Source organism: Cydia pomonella, chromosome 11 (assembly GCF_033807575.1).
Source record: "Cydia pomonella isolate Wapato2018A chromosome 11, ilCydPomo1, whole genome shotgun sequence".
In the NCBI taxonomy this organism is placed as follows: Eukaryota; Metazoa; Arthropoda; class Insecta; order Lepidoptera; family Tortricidae; genus Cydia; species Cydia pomonella.
Genome location: NC_084713.1, coordinates 21562010 through 21580614, shown reverse-complemented (window position 1 = coordinate 21580614; position 18605 = coordinate 21562010). Strand labels below are relative to the sequence as shown.

At 38.1% G+C, this 18605-nt stretch overlaps 1 protein-coding gene across 1 annotated transcript; it reads right to left on the bottom strand.

The window, feature by feature from the left end:
• Window positions 1–10911: 10911 nt before the first annotated feature.
• LOC133523072 (organic cation transporter protein-like) lies at window positions 10912–17148 on the bottom strand. Its single transcript, XM_061858576.1, has 6 exons — window positions 16946–17148; window positions 15582–15792; window positions 14228–14483; window positions 13005–13637; window positions 11982–12163; window positions 10912–11198 (listed from the first exon to the last, which is right to left on the bottom strand). Exons 1-6 carry the CDS (start codon window positions 17110–17112, stop codon window positions 11037–11039), a joined length of 1611 nt encoding a protein of 536 aa, XP_061714560.1. The 5' UTR covers window positions 17113–17148; the 3' UTR covers window positions 10912–11036.
• Between the last annotated feature and the right edge of the window lie 1457 nt (window positions 17149–18605).

The window sequence follows — 18605 nt, the reverse complement described above, 5'->3', positions numbered from 1 at the left end:
GATACAGCCTCCTCGTCTAAAAACTGGCACACGACTGACGTTCACGTCTTTTTCGAGCTGCATACGCACGAAATGTCAAAAAATGATCGATTTCTTAAAAAAATATTAACTGATTAGCAAAAGCTGTGTTGTATTCGCAGAACCTGTTAAAAAATATTTTTTTAGTTTAAAAATAATTTAATCGATTAATTTAGTAGAAATGAGCAAAGTTACCCGCAAAATGGCCTGTCAAATATCAAATATCAAACATTTATTCAGCAAATAGGCCACAGGGGCACTTTTACATGTCCATTTTTACAAACAATAAATAAAAATAAAAAAAAAACAATTACAAATATCGAATCTATGAAATAATAAATACTTTATTAGAGATGTATACTGTCTCTAAATGTCAAATTACACAAAAAAAAAAACTATGATAAGAAAATAAAACCATAAAATTCTAAAATTCTTTAGAGATGTATAAGTCTCTACGTGTCAGAGATAAAATATAAAAATATATATTAAATTATCCTTAGAGATGTAGAGGGTCGCCAAGGCTTGAATTCTTATATAAATAATTAAAAGACAAAAAAATTAAAACAGACAAGAACCGAATGAAGTGTCTCACGTTAATGTCACTCAAAAGTAAAGTTACATACTTTAACATAACCTGTACCCCGTGTAAGCTTAAACAGACCGGTCTCCACAAACAGCACCCGTTCACGAGTATGACGTGTATCTCAGCCATCGCCTCCCTCAACCTTCATTCGGGAAAGTGGCGACCCGATCAACGACGCCACCGTAAGTAAAGACTTTTAAGCGAGCATGACATGTTCAAGCTGCCGGGTTGTATTAATATAAATATAATAAAAAAAATGTGAGATACAACATTTGTGCTTGTAAGTTACATTAAAGACGGCATAGCGCCACATAAACGCGACTACATATTATTCATAAGGAGTGCCTACCTATAAAACTAAATTATAAATTTAAATTGACTTAGAGATGTACAGGTCTCTAAGTGTCCAAATCATTAAAATAGGTATTAAAATAAAATGAAATTTAAAATAAAATAAAATTTAAAATAAAATAAAATCTTAGAGGTGTATAAGGTCTCTAAGTGTCCAAAACTAAAATAATACAATCAAACGAGAACATGATGTTCTCTTGTGTCAGTTCTACTGGACGCTAGTATGGTTATTTCACAGGAAGAAAACGAAAACACTATTACTGACATTTTTATCATACTATCAAGATCAAGCTACTGGCTTAAAGGCATCCTTATCATCTATGAAATCATTCACAGCACAATACGCCTTACTTAACAAAGAGCTCTTAACGTGTGACTTAAATTTGTTAAGAGGCAAATTCACTATATCAGTGGGAACTTTGTTATAAAAACGTGTACAGTTCCCGACGAAAGACGTACTAACCTTACGGAGGCGGTGGGCGGGCACAGCAAGTTTATGCTTGTTTCTAGTGTTATAGTTGTGTCTTTTTGTATGTGTATTTTTTTTTGCCGTGAAACTATAAATGTTACGATAAAAGTCAAATGATGCTATTGTTGTACATAAAATGAACATTCATATATATCTTTTCCACAATTTTTTGTTAACCTATTTAGAAGAAATAGCCTCTAGACTAGAAACCGTTTTTCGACGAAAACGGCGCGTAGCGCCTTAATAAGGTTATGTCCTTCGCGCCACCGTGCACCGCTAATAATACCTAGTTGTATGCTTACGCACACAGATGCACCTCGGTGGCCTTCAGGGGCTGCGTAAGGTTCGCCTACGCCTCTATGGTTCCTCCGATACGAACAATATGAAATCGCAAATGAGCCCATATTAAATTAAAAACAAATGCGAACCTACAAATTAATATAATACGTCGTATTTTAATCTAACTTTGCAAACGCACACTGGTAAATAAATATCAGTCTTCGTCTTTTGATTGATATTTTGTCAGATGATGATAGTTTATAGAGTTAGAGCAGCTTATTTAGATGCACCAGGTTTCTATTTTATCACCAATATAGTTGAGAAAGATGCATAATGAAGCCCTGTGAATGTCAGCTGCCGCGAATGAAGCAGTTAAAAATTTAACTCATTTAAGTTTAACATCAAATAAGACTAATTAATTATTGCTCTAAGCCTGTAAATTTAAATGACCAAGATGACCATAAATGTCACAAATGACCGGTCATTTATCAAAAACGAGGGTCTCTAAAAGTGAATATTTAATTATTTATGTTGCCGAGCGCCGCTAGACCGACGCTTTGCAACCCTACTCGTGTTGTTACATTGCTTTCAATGCTTACATTTGACCAGTTGAAGCACTTTTTAGGGCCACAAAGTTTGTGTCTAGAGTCATACTGTGTCGATATGTACTTCAAAAAATGGGCTATGTGCGTTTTAAACCACGCATTATGGAGGGTTAAACCTTAATACGATTCTAAAAGACAAACGCAGCGCTTGCGCGGCATAGCGGGCCTTGTATCGCTCGCTACCACTAGGTCGGCTACGATTGGCTCGCGCGCGCCGGCACGTCGACGGTCCAGCGCGCGTGGCTATGAATTTGGCGCCTTTTAAAATAGATTATACTATTATAATGCAAGCTATTCACAGAAATTTCTAACTTTCCTTAATATTTCCGTAACGCATATTAATTTTTAAGCAACTATCCTATTTTTCAAAATTTTTAGCTTTGTCTATTAACTTAAGAACTTAGAGGTATTGTCGTGGATTTAATAACTTTAATTTAATGTCCACAAAACAAAAAGATAATTCTAGTTTAACAAATTATCACATTAAAAAAAAATCTAAATATTTGAAGCTTAAACTTTGCACCTTAATTCAATATTCAAAAACCATGTAATGATTAAGTAAATTCATCCTATTGTGAACTTTACGTTTTAGCGCTAAGGTTGCAAATTCCATGTGACTTACATGACTATGAAGGGTACAGTTGTAACTGATGAGCAATTTTCGTAACTGCATTAACTGTCACAATAGTACGGTCAAATTAACTCAAATTTCACTAAAGTCAGGAACTAATTCTAAGGACTAATAAAATCACTACGGATTGTTTTGTATGGGCTAAAAATCGAACTTTATACAATCGTTACTAAATTCACCCCCCCGGAAAGGGGTGAAATCGGCTGAAAGTAATGTAATGGTTATAACTAAGAAGAGAAAAAAGGTGTACTCGGTGTAATTTGGCGTACGTTTTACAACACTTATATCTAAATTCGCACGTGTTATTTATGTTAATTTAAGCTACGGAACAGGTAAAAAAAAAAACAACATTAAAAAAAATCTATTTTGGCCATTGCGGGTCTGGGGAAAGTAATGTACTCGGTGCAAATTGAGTAAATAATTAGAAAAAATATCTAAATCCAATGTCAAATTCGCACCATGGTGCGACACCCGGAAAGTAGTTTTTCATGTTTTACTGTCGTTGTACTTCGGGGGAAATTTTAATACTATTGGAAATTGATGCAATCATATTCATTTGATTTTGTTTACATTCGCACCTCATAAAAAATTGGCATTTTTATACGGAACATGCAGTTTTGTAATCAAGTACCAAAAACGTAGAGCAATAAATACACAGAAGCGACAAGCGCGTGATTAGTGGCAAGAGAAGGAACGCGCGTAGATGCACCGACGAAGCACGGCTCTTGAGGCACGAGTAGTGGCATGTACTGCAAAAATAGTAGGGTTTCTGAGTATGCAGACAGACAGTCAACAAATTAAATACAGGTACGCTCAATGTTTGTTAAATTCGAAAAATCGCGTTTTTCCATATACTTACGAAAACGTTAGACTACTTAGTTCACTCAATGATTGTTTAAAACAATAGTTCCGTTTTAATGCCAGAAGAAAGATTTGTGTTCGTTGCCCGTCGAAAGTGTCAAACAAACTGTCTCGGAACAATCGCTGCGCGTAGGGTTTGAGATCCGGATATCCGAAATATCCGGATATCGGGTCATAAGATCCGGATATTACGGATCCGTTAAATATGGTTATTGACCTATAACCGGAACAATTTTCTAATGAAATTTATGAATAATTTCATACCATTTTGTCATTTAAATATAGTATTTTCATAAGCGGTGGTAGCCGAGTGGATATGACGTCCGACTTTCAATCCGGAGGTCGCGGGTTCAAATCCTGGCTCGTACCAATGAGTTTTTTCGGAACTTATGTACGAAATGTCATTTGATATTTACCACTAGCTTTACGGTGAAGGAAAACATCGTGAGGAAACCTGCATACATCTGCGAAGAAATTCAAAGGTGTATGTGAAGTCCCCAATCCGCATTGGGCTAGCGTGGGGACTATAGCCCGAGCCCTCTCGCACATGAGAGGAGGCCTGTGCCCAGCAGTGGGACGTATATAGGCTAAATTATTATTATTATTATTTTATTTTCATATATTTAATCAATTCAAATACTAACAGCACATCAATTTTGATAGGTACATCATGTCACGCAGTAACTTTATACAATGAATGCGAATGTTGCTTAATGCAAACATTAGATCATTGGATATCCTGATGACTTGGGGCTATAGGCTCAAAACAAAAGCAACCTGAAGGCCAAGGCTAGGATAGTAGAGTAGGAAGGAGAGAAAATTGGTCTGATAATCAACCACTAGAATATCTCCAAATGAATAGGGCTAAGATGGTCGGCTCTTTATCATTTGTCATGAAGGGCATAGTGACAAGTGATAAAAATAGAACCATGCTGCCACCGCAGATCGAAAAGAAAAGACCTACCTAAAGTAATCGGGAAGAGGAGATAGATGTTCGAATCCAAAATGCCCTAAGATGCTCAGCAGCGCTTCGCCGAGTTCTAGTGTCCAAGCTGATCAGTAGACTGTCCATGATTCAAGTCTATAAGACAATAATTAGATTTTGATGAATGACATCGGTAAGTATTGCACTTGGACTCTGAATCAGAAAAAAAAGAACAAGTTCTTAGTGAAGAAGACGAAATTCTGGCGGAATATTCTGGGACCTATCAGAGATGAAGATAGAGAAGATGAAAGCGTAGGAAAAATAGGGAGCTAGAGTAGCTAGTTGCGGCACCCAATATAATTAGCGAGATTATAGCCGCACGACTTCGCAGGCTTGGTCACTTGGAGTGGACGGGAGAGAATCGAGCTGTGAAAAGATATACCGCAGGAGCGATGTAGCCCTAAAACTCCCTCGGAGTATCCAACTAGCGTGGAGTGGTGCAGAATAGAGCAGACTGACGTTGTTCTTGTGTCAAAGGCCAAGATTCTTTTTGGGTCACTTCATAGTTAGTATTTCATGACGAATGAACACGAGGTGAGGCATTGGATGTATTTCCAACTATGCACCAGCTAATCCAGATATAAACCCTCCTTATTAAGTACGGTTTTAGAGATAACATTATGTTAGCTATTATAGTAATCAAGTAATCATTTAAAATTAGTTGGGGTGATATCATTGTATTAAAACATAGTTAAAAACGTTTTTTTTTTTATGGTAGAGGAGGCAAACGAGCAGACGGATCACCTGATGGTAAGCGATTACCGCCGCCCATGGACACCTGCAACACCAGAGGGGTTGTAAGTGCGTCGCCGGCCTTTAAGATGGGAATACGCTCTTTTCTTGAAGGTTTGAAGGTCGTATCGGTCCGGAAATACCGCAGGCGACAGTTCATACCACAGTTTAGCTGTGCGAGGCAGAAAGTTCCTGGAAAAACGCACAGTTGAGGACTGCCAACCATCTAAGTGGTGAGGATGGAAATGTTGTCGCGTAGGGCGATGGCGAAAAGAAGCGGCAGGGATTAATCCGAACAATTCCTCGGAGCACTCCCCGTTGTACATGCGATAGAAAATGCAGAGCGAGGTCACATCTCTACGCAGCGCCAAGGAGTCAAGCCGATCCGAAATGCACTGGCAGTCGACAATTCGAGTCACTCTTCGTTGGATGCGGTCCAGAGGGAGAAGCTGGTACTGGGGTGCCCCTGCCCATAGATGAGAACAGTATTCCATGTGCGGGCGCACCTGCGCCTTATAAAGCGATACGTTATTTCTGTGTTATCTAAATCAGTTTATTCGGATATTTATTTTGGTGGATATTCGAATAATTAGAATATCACAATATTCTAATTGCAAACCCTACATATAACTTCCCAGTAGGGACACAAATATGTAATGTAAATACTGCGAGGAGGATCTTGTTTAGGAAAAACCAGAGCGATCGAGTATATTCCTTCAACAGGATGCTCTCCTACAGCATATAAAAAGGGCTTAACAGACCCACATTGGGACCAATTTACCTGAATAGCGACCCACAAATGCTAGATTCTTGCAACTAGGCTTGGCGAAAGATAAAATTATGGACCAGCGTACACCTCTTTGTAGAAAACCCTTCCTGATGCTAGTCTCAGCTGCAAGGAGCTATTGTCTTGCAAGTGCAAAGAACGCTGTACAGGGTGTGGGTGAGTAAAACACGGATTTAAATACACTATGCTTTGCGCATGCGAAGGTGCATGCTCTGGGACAAAATAATACGTAAAAAAATAAATATTTTTGTTTAATTAGTGTGTAACTTTAATTAGCTAGATCCGGAGTAAATTACAATAAAACGATCTCAGTATTCTTAATTTTGATAATAATACTTTTATCGAAAATATTACTTTACTATAAATATCGTTCAGCAAGTTACCTTTACTTAAACATCATTTGCCTTGCAAATTGTATTGAAACAGCCATCCGACTCTTGGTGGTGTCATCCGGTATGGAACAAAAATAGTGTAATTTGCTTGTTTATTAACCGATTTTCAAAATTTTAATGGAATTTTATAGCTTATTAATGTAGCATTCATATCTTGATATAATGTCTTCCTGTAAAGTTACTAGTAAAGTTGATGAAAACAAAAAACGGATTTTTTTTCGGGAAAATTTAAATAAAACTTAAAATTTCTCGCAAACTATGGTATTTACAAGGTCAAATGTATAAACGATATTGTAGCGCATTCATTTTGCTTTTTATGACACCCCACACAAGCTTACATGTGATATACTTGCTGTGGTATACGCAATATTCTGAACACGGCACCGGCCATTTTGATGACGTCATAACTGGTGACTTAACCACGTTAGAAACTGTCTCCCGATGGTTTTTTAGTCAGAATAACATGCTTAACAACATACTAAAATATGATGCTGGTTTCATCAAAGGCACCTTTTGGGCCCTATATGACCATAAGGGAAGCGACTTCATACCTACTCGTATAACATTTTTTTATACAATCAAACACATTTGAATAAGTAGTCGATAAAGCAGTCAAACACTGATAGATTATTAATAAGTTGTAACATGACATCACTATTTTTGATCTCACATAGACAATTTACGCACAAACTTGCATTTCATTTTTGGTCGCACTTTTGAAGTTTGACAGTCGTTCTTGATATCCTATTTCTACGTATCCGGATCCGAAAAATTGTCGGATATTGCAAACCCTAGCTGCGCGCTGCGCTATCTCCCCGCCCCGCGCGCCCTGTGCCGCGTGCTGCCAACCACCTTCGCTTGCAGTTCGTTGCGATTAATTCTATTTACTTTTTGACAAACTTCCGGTAAAAAAAATCTATTTTTTATTTAGTGCAAATGTAGTGTCTTTAGATAAGTACCGTTTTTAAAATTTTCACGTCTCTCTTAATTTCCCCCGAAGCACAATGTACAAAATAATTAAAAATACATGTTCCATAATTTGCCCAGGCGTGCAAAGTTAACTGAATGTTTATAATGCTTTAAAAAGCTTAACTTGAGATTGCACCAACCGACTGACTTATCCTCGAGCCGCAATCGAAAAATAAATTTTTTTTAGGGTATCATACATTGCACATCTATTTAATTAAGATATACTATGCACCAAGGTGTTCTCTATACACTACTTAGCTTGAACCTAATAGCTTTTAATTTACTCCAAAATTACGGCACTTTATAGTTTATACCTAAAATTTAACGGTCTTCCGTACATAATAGAAACGGTGCAACTCGGGGGAAACAATCTAGTTGCGCCATCTAACAAATCCAAAAAAAGCACGACTACACGACTTACTTCCATACTTTTTCTTAACTTGACTATACTACAATGGCTCAGCGGTAGATGTGTAGACTAGCGAGCGGGAGGTCCGAGTATCGAACCCCGGCGAAAATTACCTTTTCTCCTAACTTTATTTGGTTTTAAAAATAACTGGTTTATTTGGTTTTTCAATTAATCTATGTATAAATTCCGGTAATTGATTTCGAAGTACCGAAATTTATATTCATAAATCCGGGGATCCCACTTGTGAGAGAGATTATTTTTTTGTAATTAAAGTGCCCCACTATTTCACCAGAGCGTACCGATCGCTATGCCTTTTTGGATGAATGCACAACAGTGCACACACACTAGGTAGCCAAAGAAACCCCGTCAAACACCAGGAAAAATCCCTCATGGCGATGGCGCCCACATAATTTTAATCTTGGTTTAATGAGGATAATAGATTAGAAAAAAAATCACTTAGTATACTGAGAATTACATTATTTTACCTCCCTCGACAACACATAACAATCATTAATAAAAGAATATATATACCTAATTTATATCTGACGCTCGTTCTAACTTTTATATTACAAATATGCTTAAAATATGTCCCATGCCATATAAGCATAACTTTTCCATCTTTAGAATTATCATTACTTTTACGGCAAAACTCTGGTCCCACTATTGAGCTAAGAAGTTACGCAATGCGACGAAATTAAAAACACATTTTAAGATCCCTGACAACATAATCTATAATATAAGTACCTGGGCGACCGAGCTTAGCTCGGTTACAACTATTTATTGTAATATGGTGGTGTATAGGTGATAATCTTAACTACATTTTTTACTAAATTAAACTTGTCTAAAACAATAAAAATTAAAAAATTATATATAAACTTGAACATATATTTAAAAAAAAAGTTGGTCACCGGGCGAGATTCGAACCCGTAACACTCGTTTAGCAGTCCGCGTCTTATCCCGCTGGACCAGACGGACAGTGGCTGGCAACACGAAATTAGCGACCATATTATGCGTCGAAAGAAAAACGCATGAAAACTCGAAAACACGCGTTTTCCCAAACATAAGACTAATCTAGATCGATTGTTTACCCCCAAAAACTCCCATATACCAAATTTCAGCAAAATCGTTAGAACCGTTTCCGAGATCCCGGAAATATATATATATATACAAGAATTGCTCGTTTAAAGGTATAAGATTTGGTCGGGTTATGTGTAGGTACCACAAACTATACTAAATTCACGGTGGGAATAAAAAAATGTCCTCACATTTCAACATTATGTGACAAGGACAAACAATAATAACGCTTTCTTTACTACTCCTACTGAAAGATAAATAAGATATCCCGTTCGGTCATTTTCCTCCACCGCTCATGGCTGATCCAGTTGAATACTCGATTCATGCGTAAAACGTACTAGAATCGTGGTGGCTCCATCTAGTGACGATATTCATTATTACTTCGACAGCTATATCCGTCGTGCGCTGTTGCCCATAACGTAGTCAGTCGCAAAACTCGCAAATCGCAATATAATTGTGGTATCAAATTTTGTAAATTAATGCATTGAATTCGTGTTGTTATTAATGTTTACATTTCATTTATAGTGTTTTTAATTTATGGCACGTTAAATATCTCTTATTATGAAGGATAACAATTTCGTAATGGCTGATTGTGACATTTGGCGCCATCTATTGATATCGATTTAGAAATAATTATAACTAGTTCGAGATGGGAGGGCATGCCTTGGTTAACAATTTACTATACTTTAAGCTCCAGTTTAGCTTATTGTGACGGAAGAGTAACTACGGAACCCTACACTGAGCGTGGCCCGACATGCTCTTGGCCAGTTTTTATTACCTTTTTGGTACGGAACTAAAAACGTTGTTCATGGAACGTGCAAACGTGTCATTATGTACCAACTTATCCCGTGTCTTACGACACCTCGGGACTCGTACATAATGCCACCCTTTCCCCCATGAAATTTAATTTCCTTAATGTCAAAGAAAAATTAAGACTACATAATTATGTATGCAGACGCGGTCTCGTGACTTCGTCCCCTTTCGTCAAAGGGACCACCATTATTTTTGTTACATTATGAAATTAGAAATTAGAAATTAGAAATGTTTATTTGCCAGAATAGGTTACAATACGGTCTTAAAACAGTTTTAGCATCAGTATTCAGTCGACATAAAGCCAACATGCAAAATGTTTGTAATTTACATTTACTAGTAGAGTACATCAGGTACATGCATAAAATTTTAATAATCTTAATAAAAACAATGACATAATGCAAATAAAAATAAATGAGATTAAAATAGAAATACTAAGCTAAACTAAAATAGATTCGTAGGTATGTCAAAGTTATGTCATAATATGATAATGAAAAATTAAAAATTACAATTTGAAATTTAAATAGTCCTTAACAGTATAAAAGCAATTGTCTTGTAGCCATTTAGTCAGTTTTATCCTAATGATTATGATATACACCAATATTATTATTTATATAGTCCTACCTGTTTTGTCTACAAGTATGACGTTGCCAATGTCGTGGCTAAAAATAGATTCTTTTATCTTTGTCGTTGTTTCTTTACGAATAATTTCCATGTATTAGAAATATTCGGTATGGATTAAAAGAAAATAAATTAAAGGTGACTGTGTCTTCCACGTCATTTCTAGACTGTGATTTAATCATGTTATTTAGTTATCGTGCGTCTCACTCGAGCCTCTACATGTACGGGTGTGTACAGGTACGTGACCACTTACACCCTCCTTTACAGAGGGTGTCGAAAGAAACTCACCACCACCACCGGGCTACTATTTATTATGTGAAATAAAATAAAATATCTTAAAAGTAATTGTCATTTATTATCTAGTCATCTAGTGCCTTCTACACCTGGTCGAGGTGCTGGGTGCAAAGTCTCCGGTATCGTATTGTTCCAATAAAGGTTATGGCTAGCTTGGTCTTTAACTTTATAGTACAGGTTTACGCTTAGAGCCCAGCTCAGCAGCCTCCTGCATAGTGTCAGGTAGTATGATGCCTTTGGTCTCAGGTGCCAGTAGCACCAAGAACCCTGATATTGCTGCTAGGGTTCCAAATAGGACGAATGGGAGATGTTCCCATACCATTGAGGCCTGGAATAAAAATGTACATCCAAATACTAGCTCTGTAGAAACCAACCAGAGGGTTTGGAAACCAATATGTGTCAGCGCGTCGCAAGAACTGCATTTTATCTACTGTTGACACGTTATCTAGAAACTACAACCAAGTTTTCAGTAGTCAAAGACTAAGGGCAGAAGAGAAGCTATTATGATTTCGTTAATAATAACCCTCTGACTGCCAAGCACGTCAACTGACGCGCGGCTTCAGCTCAATATCAACCTTCGTCCATACCGACAAGGTTCACGATGACGCGCCGGCGCCGCGCACGATACCTGAGGGCCTGCCGCGAACCACGTTCGACGTGTTGCCTCTCTGTCGCACTTGTAAATTCGTACGTAAGTGTGACGGAGGCAACACGTCGAACGTGGTTTGCGGTAGGCCCTCTGTAGCGTTCAAAGGGTTACAAGAGGACTTTTAAAAATATTGAAACTGAGTTGACTACAATGACTACATGCAGTTTTGCGATTTTATTTTGGCGTGAAGGTACAAAACGTAAAGATGATCTCAAATACAGCGGCATTACTAATGCGACATTTCTGCCGTGGCATCATTGCCATCGATGTATCTATCAATTTCCTTGACAAAATTAGTGATGTCTACTCTCTCTACCTCTACTACTACTTTACTCTTGCTATCAAAGTTAAGGATGTCTCAGGCTAAAAAAGTCCTGGTCCCGGAATAAGAAGTGTCGGACGTCTCGGCTGTTCTAGTGTGAATAATCTTTAACTCTAAAGTAATGAGTATTTTTTTCTTACCAAAGCAGGAGTTAGCGGCGCAGTTATGGAACCAATCCTGCCAACCATGGACGAGAACGCCAGCAGACTGGTCCGGTACTGCGTCGGGAAAAGCTCATTGGTGAAGATGTACAGTGACGTCACCACTATGGAGATGGTGTACTTGCCAAACAGGTACACTGCCAGGGAAAGGCCATAGAAACCTTGAAAAAAAGTATTTGTTAATAAAATACACTAGTGGTAGTGGTAGCATGGTTTTTGGTGCAGGATTGAGCCTTTACATTGATTACGGTAATTTTATGGTTATCACGTATATACGCACTGTGCGGCGAGTGGCAGTGCGCGCAACGCTATCAACGTGAACCAATTGACAATTTTATTAGTGTTTGTAAATAGTCTCTTAGATCTCCACCTAGGCTTTTAAAACCTTTCGCGCTAGGGACTAAAAATACACGAGTCAAAGTGTAAAATTATTTTTCTCAAACTTGCTATGAAATGATGACATGACTTACGTCAAATTAGGTCCGGAAATATCAGGTGCGATGAGTAAAGATGATATGTAAAGGAATTTCATACTGCCTTACACACCTAGGACTGTAAAGCAACCTTCTTTTGTTTTTTAACGTCAAATTGTGATACAACGTCTTGGCATTCAACCATCAACAAATAGGTACGGTACGGTGATTTGTTGTGCATATTCGTTGCTAAGCAACGACGGTGGCGCATCACGCAGGCGCGCGGACTTACGTGCGTAGGGCACCGCTGTTAGAGTGGCGAGCCGAGTAGTTCGCCACAAAACTAATTGACTACATTTTTTGTTTTGATTGCACGTTTGAGAAAAGCACTATACAAATCTCGGCGAGAAACGGGGTTGCCGGCCGTGTATCTCTATCCGGTCTATATCTACTTGGCCTGCAACCCTACGTTTCCCAGCCTCTATAGTAATGAACTATTAATGTTATATGATACACAACAATTGAAAATCGATGATTATGGTTCTTTAAGAAAAGTTTGCGACAAGAAATATACATTCGAAAAACTAACCATCAGGCATGAAAATAAATCCAATCTGGCACGCTGCGCACATCCAGAAAGCACTAATAAATAGTGGTTTTCTACCAATCCTATCAAATAGGAGAACAGCCGTCCAAAATCCAGGAATCTCAACTGCTCCAACTGCTATGTAGTTCAAGTATTTATTCCCTGACATATTGACAGCATTCATTGACAAACCATAATAGACTAGAACAGTGGTGATCCACCAAACTGGTGCTATAATACAACGAAGGAGTATAGGCTTGTGTTGGAAGACAAGAGTCACTAGCCACGGTTTTTTTTGCTTCTTTAACGCCATATTCCTTCTCTCTTCTTCGGAGCAATCTCTCAAACTTTGAAGAGATCTCTCAGACATGGTTTTCCGATTTATCTGTGCTGCCTTTTTTAGTTGAGTTTCCGCTTCAGAATATCGCCCTTTGCTTAAGTACCACCGGACTGACTCGGGCATGATGAAGAAGTAGGTGATTGTGATAAGTTGAGGAATGTAGAGTGCAAGAGTCAAGTGTCTCCAGTAAGGCAAGGCCCAGGCCATCAGAGCTTGCATGATCATGCCAATTGTGTAGAAAGTGGACGTTGTAGCGCCTGCTAAGACTCGGTACTTGGGTCCCACAAACTCCATTGCTGTTAAAAAGAGGTTATTAGAAGCAGTATTTTTAATAACTTTTAACAAACAAAGAACAACTTTCACAAAAAAATATTTAAAGGCCCATTTTTTTACAGTCTTCACCAGGAGTTCCTCTGTATCAGTTTATGATGTCCGATTCCGAGAGAAAATGGATGAGTTATCATAAAAAATACTGATGTCACTAATTGGTATGCCTGTAATAATTGAAGATTCCCCTTTATTGGTTTTATCCTCACTTGATGATAAATATAGTCTATGTCTTCTTTAATTACAAACTTTAAGTATTATTGTGTTATTTTTACCTATTTAGGAAATTTAGACTAAACTAAAACTAGAAATTTAACTACTAAAGAGTTCATGACATTAATAATGATGATAATGGGATCAACTGCAAAGTACCCCTTTCAAACAAAAAAGAATTTTTCAAATCGGTCCATCGGGCAATAACAAACCGACCAATACGTGTACCCGCAGCTGCGTATATCTTTGTACATAAAAATAAAATCATAACGAATCTATGTTCGAAAATTGGATGTCGATTAAAAACACAAAGCTCTACATGAAGACAAGTGCCAAGTCTACTTACCAATGATATAAGCGCAAGCAAATCCTGCCGCACCAAAAACAGCCTCCAGAAATTCTAAAGTGATAAAACTCTCATAGGACTGAGTCCAATATCGGGACAAGCCAAGCCAAGCATGATTAAACGCATTGAGGGCCAGCGCGAATCGGCGCCCGTATCTGTCGGCGATGAAGCCAGTCAGGGGCAATGCTAACATCATCCCGAATGTGCTGGCTGAGCCGATGATTGACCTGCGCCATTCTTGGCATGCTAAGTTAAACTGTAAAGTAAAAAAAGTTCAGTGAGATGCATTAGGGTAACCGATTGCTGTAATCAAACATGTAATTTCGCTAGTAGATATCTCTGCTTAAGTGCACAATTTGCATAATCGTACAAGGACCTTAAGTGCCCATCAACGTGCTCACTAACGCCACTGCTAAATAATTGTTATTATTTCAATTTAACGATAGATATTTAAAAAAGGGGGCCGCTACGTACTGTATTTTGTATTTAAGTACCTTTTGAATACATCATAATAGTTTTTACGTTGCTGGATGCGTCAATCTAGGCGTCCAAAGTTAAAGCCGTTTTTGTTTTGAGTTCATAGATCGACGAATCCAGCAACATAAAAACTAGTTTGATGTACTCAAAAGGTACTTAAATACAAAATACAGTACGTAGCGGCCCCCTTTTATAAATATCTGTCGTTAAATTTAAAAAATCTCAATTATTTAGCAGTGGCGCTAGTGAGCACGTTGGTGGGCTCTTAATATTTTCTTAGACCACAGAGTGTGTTGATCACGGATTAAAAGTAAAATTTCTCCAGGATTATTCACGTTTTCCCAAAGTGGCGGCGGTTACTTGCGGTCGCCAAATGTCAAATGGTGTGAATATTAAAAAGAGACCTTTAATTAACATACTTAATATTAGGACAGTTCTAGAGATTTCGAGCTTTGTCCAAGCTCGATTTTTTTTTATACTACGTTGGTGGCAAACAAGCATACGGTCCGCCTATGCTATGCTATATATACCTACGCTATGTACGCCTGCAACTCCAGAGGAGTTACATGCGTGTTGCCGACCCTAACCCCCTCCCCCCTCGTTGAGCTCTGGCAACCTTACTCACCGGCAGGAACACAACACTATGAGTAGGGTCTAGTGTTATTTGGCTGCGGTTTTCTGTAAGGTACTTCCCCAGAGCAGTAGCTCTAGATCTGGAATAACATCCGCTGTGCTATGCCCTACCACACAAAGCGAGATCACATTCACAATGCCCATACCTCTCTTGTGGACGTAGTTTAAGGACGTACCCGGGTCCGGGTCCTGGCCCGGGTCGATTGGGTTAGATTTAAATTGTTTATTAATGTAAATAAAATACCTCATACACGACGGTATCTGTATTCTCATAAACGTAATCCTCACATGGCACAATAATATCTCTGTCGAAGTTATCAACCGTGCAGCTAGCATTCCCTTGAAGCCATGTCGAGTTGAATTTATTACAGTTGTCAAAAGACCCGCCATATAGGGGTATCGCCATTGTCAACCAGTTGGAAACACCGCTGGTTTCGCATTCCGGGATTAGGCATCTGGTAAAGAAATAATAATAATAATATCGCCATTGTCAACCAGTTGGAAACACCGCTGGTTTCGCATTCCGGGATTAGGCATCTGGTAAAGAAAATTATTACTAAATTTAAAAAGAAAAAGTAGGGATCGTGTCAAAAGCATCGTGTCGTGGCATCAAAAAGTCAAAGAGCTGGCGTAGGATAGGGAGAGCTGGAAGGTACTCCACCGACAAGAGAATAACTCTTAAGTTTATAATGACCAGGAGGCCAATTTGAACGTATAATTTTTGTTATCATTCACTTGTGCGTCTAATCCGCACCTATATTTGTACAGTCAGCAAAATTATTAGCTTACCCTTGCATACATTTTTACATGCAGGAGTACTAAGCTAATAGTTTGGCTAATTGCTAGGGAGCTTCTAGGGCTCAAAAGACACAAAGCCTGTGCGGTGACCAGAATTTTGACTGGACACTGTAAATTGAACAAACACATGTTTCAAATCGGAAAGAAACAAGACGCGACATGCAGGTTGTGCCATGAGTCAGAGGAGACTGCAATGCACATTCTCTGCTCCTGTGGACCACTAATGTCAAAAAGAAGTACCCACCTAGGGCGGCTCGTATTGCAACCCTATGAGGTACAGAACATTACGGCCTAAAGAATCTGGAATTTCCTGGATTCAACGGGCATCAGTAATGAACTTTAAAGGGCTGTCACAATAGACCAATGCCCGGTCGACGTGGCATTCAACGGCCCACAAACTACAATAATAATAATAAGCTAATAGTTTTGCTAACTGTATACACAATAACAAAATAAATATTTTGATATTCGAATATAATTTCTAACTGGCCTGAAGCAGCAAATTGTGAAACTTTAGGTGCATTAGTTAAATATTTCTCAAAAAATTCGGTAGGTAGATCAAAATTATTTTCGTTGTATTGTTTTTTTCGTCCATAAAAAATATTAGGGAGTTGATCTTTTTATATTATGGGGTGAAATTTAGTTTTTGATTTTTCTGAAGTACCTAATAATTTACAGCTAGAAAGACATGCAATAGCGCTCAATTTTATTATTTATTTGATAAAAGACAAACTTAGAAGACGACAGACTGGTCAGAATCAAGACAACGAAAAGAATATTTACCCAGGTATAGTGTTGGGTAACACTTACCTGGTGGTTATTCTCGCCGCAGTAAACACATACTCGTTCCCACTATAGCCGCCAAGTAGAGCCACTAGCAAGGCCGACCCCAATGCCCGTTTCTGGAAACACCCAAATTCCCCTATCTCCTCTATTAATATCGTGTCTAAATGCACTCTTTTTTCATCCTTCTCCATTCCTTCTTCTTGAACGTTCCGTTCGTCGGGTGCCTTTATTTTTTTTAACTTTGGATCTTTTTTTTGAAGAAGAAGATGGTCCTGGGTTACACGTAGCCAAGGAACGTTTAGTGTTTTTCGTTTTTTTAAAAGCTACTTTTAAATAAAATCTTTATCACTATATTGTCTAAAGATTTAGAGAATTTTGCTCTATTTTTTGAATTTTTTTTACTGATTTAAATCAATTGTACGATATTTCGCTACTTTTTACGATTCGTCACTAACCATTACAAAAGATCTGAAATGTACTTGACATGTAACTGATAAAGTATTGATAAGACAATGCATTGGATTAAGTTTGGCATATTGGGGAGTTAGCAATTTATAAACCGGCTGATAAGTATATTATGACATGTCTGAAGGACTCTATTGCAGTCGACTGCAGGCAGTATTGCAGCGCGACATAACTGCCGGCTGCATTACTGCCGCAAATTTCAAAACTCCGGGCAGCAACTAGTTTTTCTGTGTTATTTGTTTATTCGTTGATGTTTTTTTTTGCGTACAGAATGATGCGTACGTTTGCGTTAAGTTTCAATTTGTATGGGATTTCGAGTTTTCAAAACGTTCCGCTTGGCGCGCTGTTTCTAAATCCCATACTAAATGAGACTTAACGCAAACGCGTACGTCACGTCAAGAAATCGATTAAATTTACACTGGGGGCTCAGAATCCGAACGCGAACGTCAACTTTACTCGTATAATGTTTTTCACTCGCGTCCGTACCTCGCAACACATATCGCTCGCAACTCAGTGGTTTTTTTTAATTCCCTTTACTTCGGGGTATGGCTAACAAATTTAAGGAAACTGAATCGCATAGTTTTTTTATTTGTCAAAAGTAATTAATCACGTTGTTGTAACACTGACAATATGTAAGCAGGCCCTAAGGCAAGTGTACACGCTCGTAGGGGCCAAAGACCAAAGGGCCAAAACGGAGTTAATTAAAATACCGGCCTCTTTGAGAAATTTACTTAATTTAAGCTCAGGAACGCACCCTTGAAAATAACGGACTTTAAAAAACACCGTGTATGAAAGTTTGCATGTTGGGATATTTATACATACGAAATGCATACGAGTATGTTTGAAAATAAGGAACAATCCTTCACGCGAAAATATATAAATGGATTCCCGCAAAGTTTGACACGCTAATAATAGTTCGTACCTAGAAAAGGACAAAGGCTATTTTTTCCGGTATTCATTCCTTAAGGAGGTGTAGGGGTTGAAATTAACAATGGAAGTCTTAAAAGGAAGGCTGTGGGAGGCGGTCTATATTTAATACGTTTTTATTCATTGAGTTAAAATTAGGTATGTTTATTTTCATGGGTTCACTTCTTCTCATAAATGGGTCAACGATACGCAGCACGTCTCTCCTGTAAGTAGACTAGTATTTTTTTATTTAACTTTTATCCTTATTTGAACCCCCCCCCCCCCTTTCCCCGTAAGTACCTCTTTTTAACAA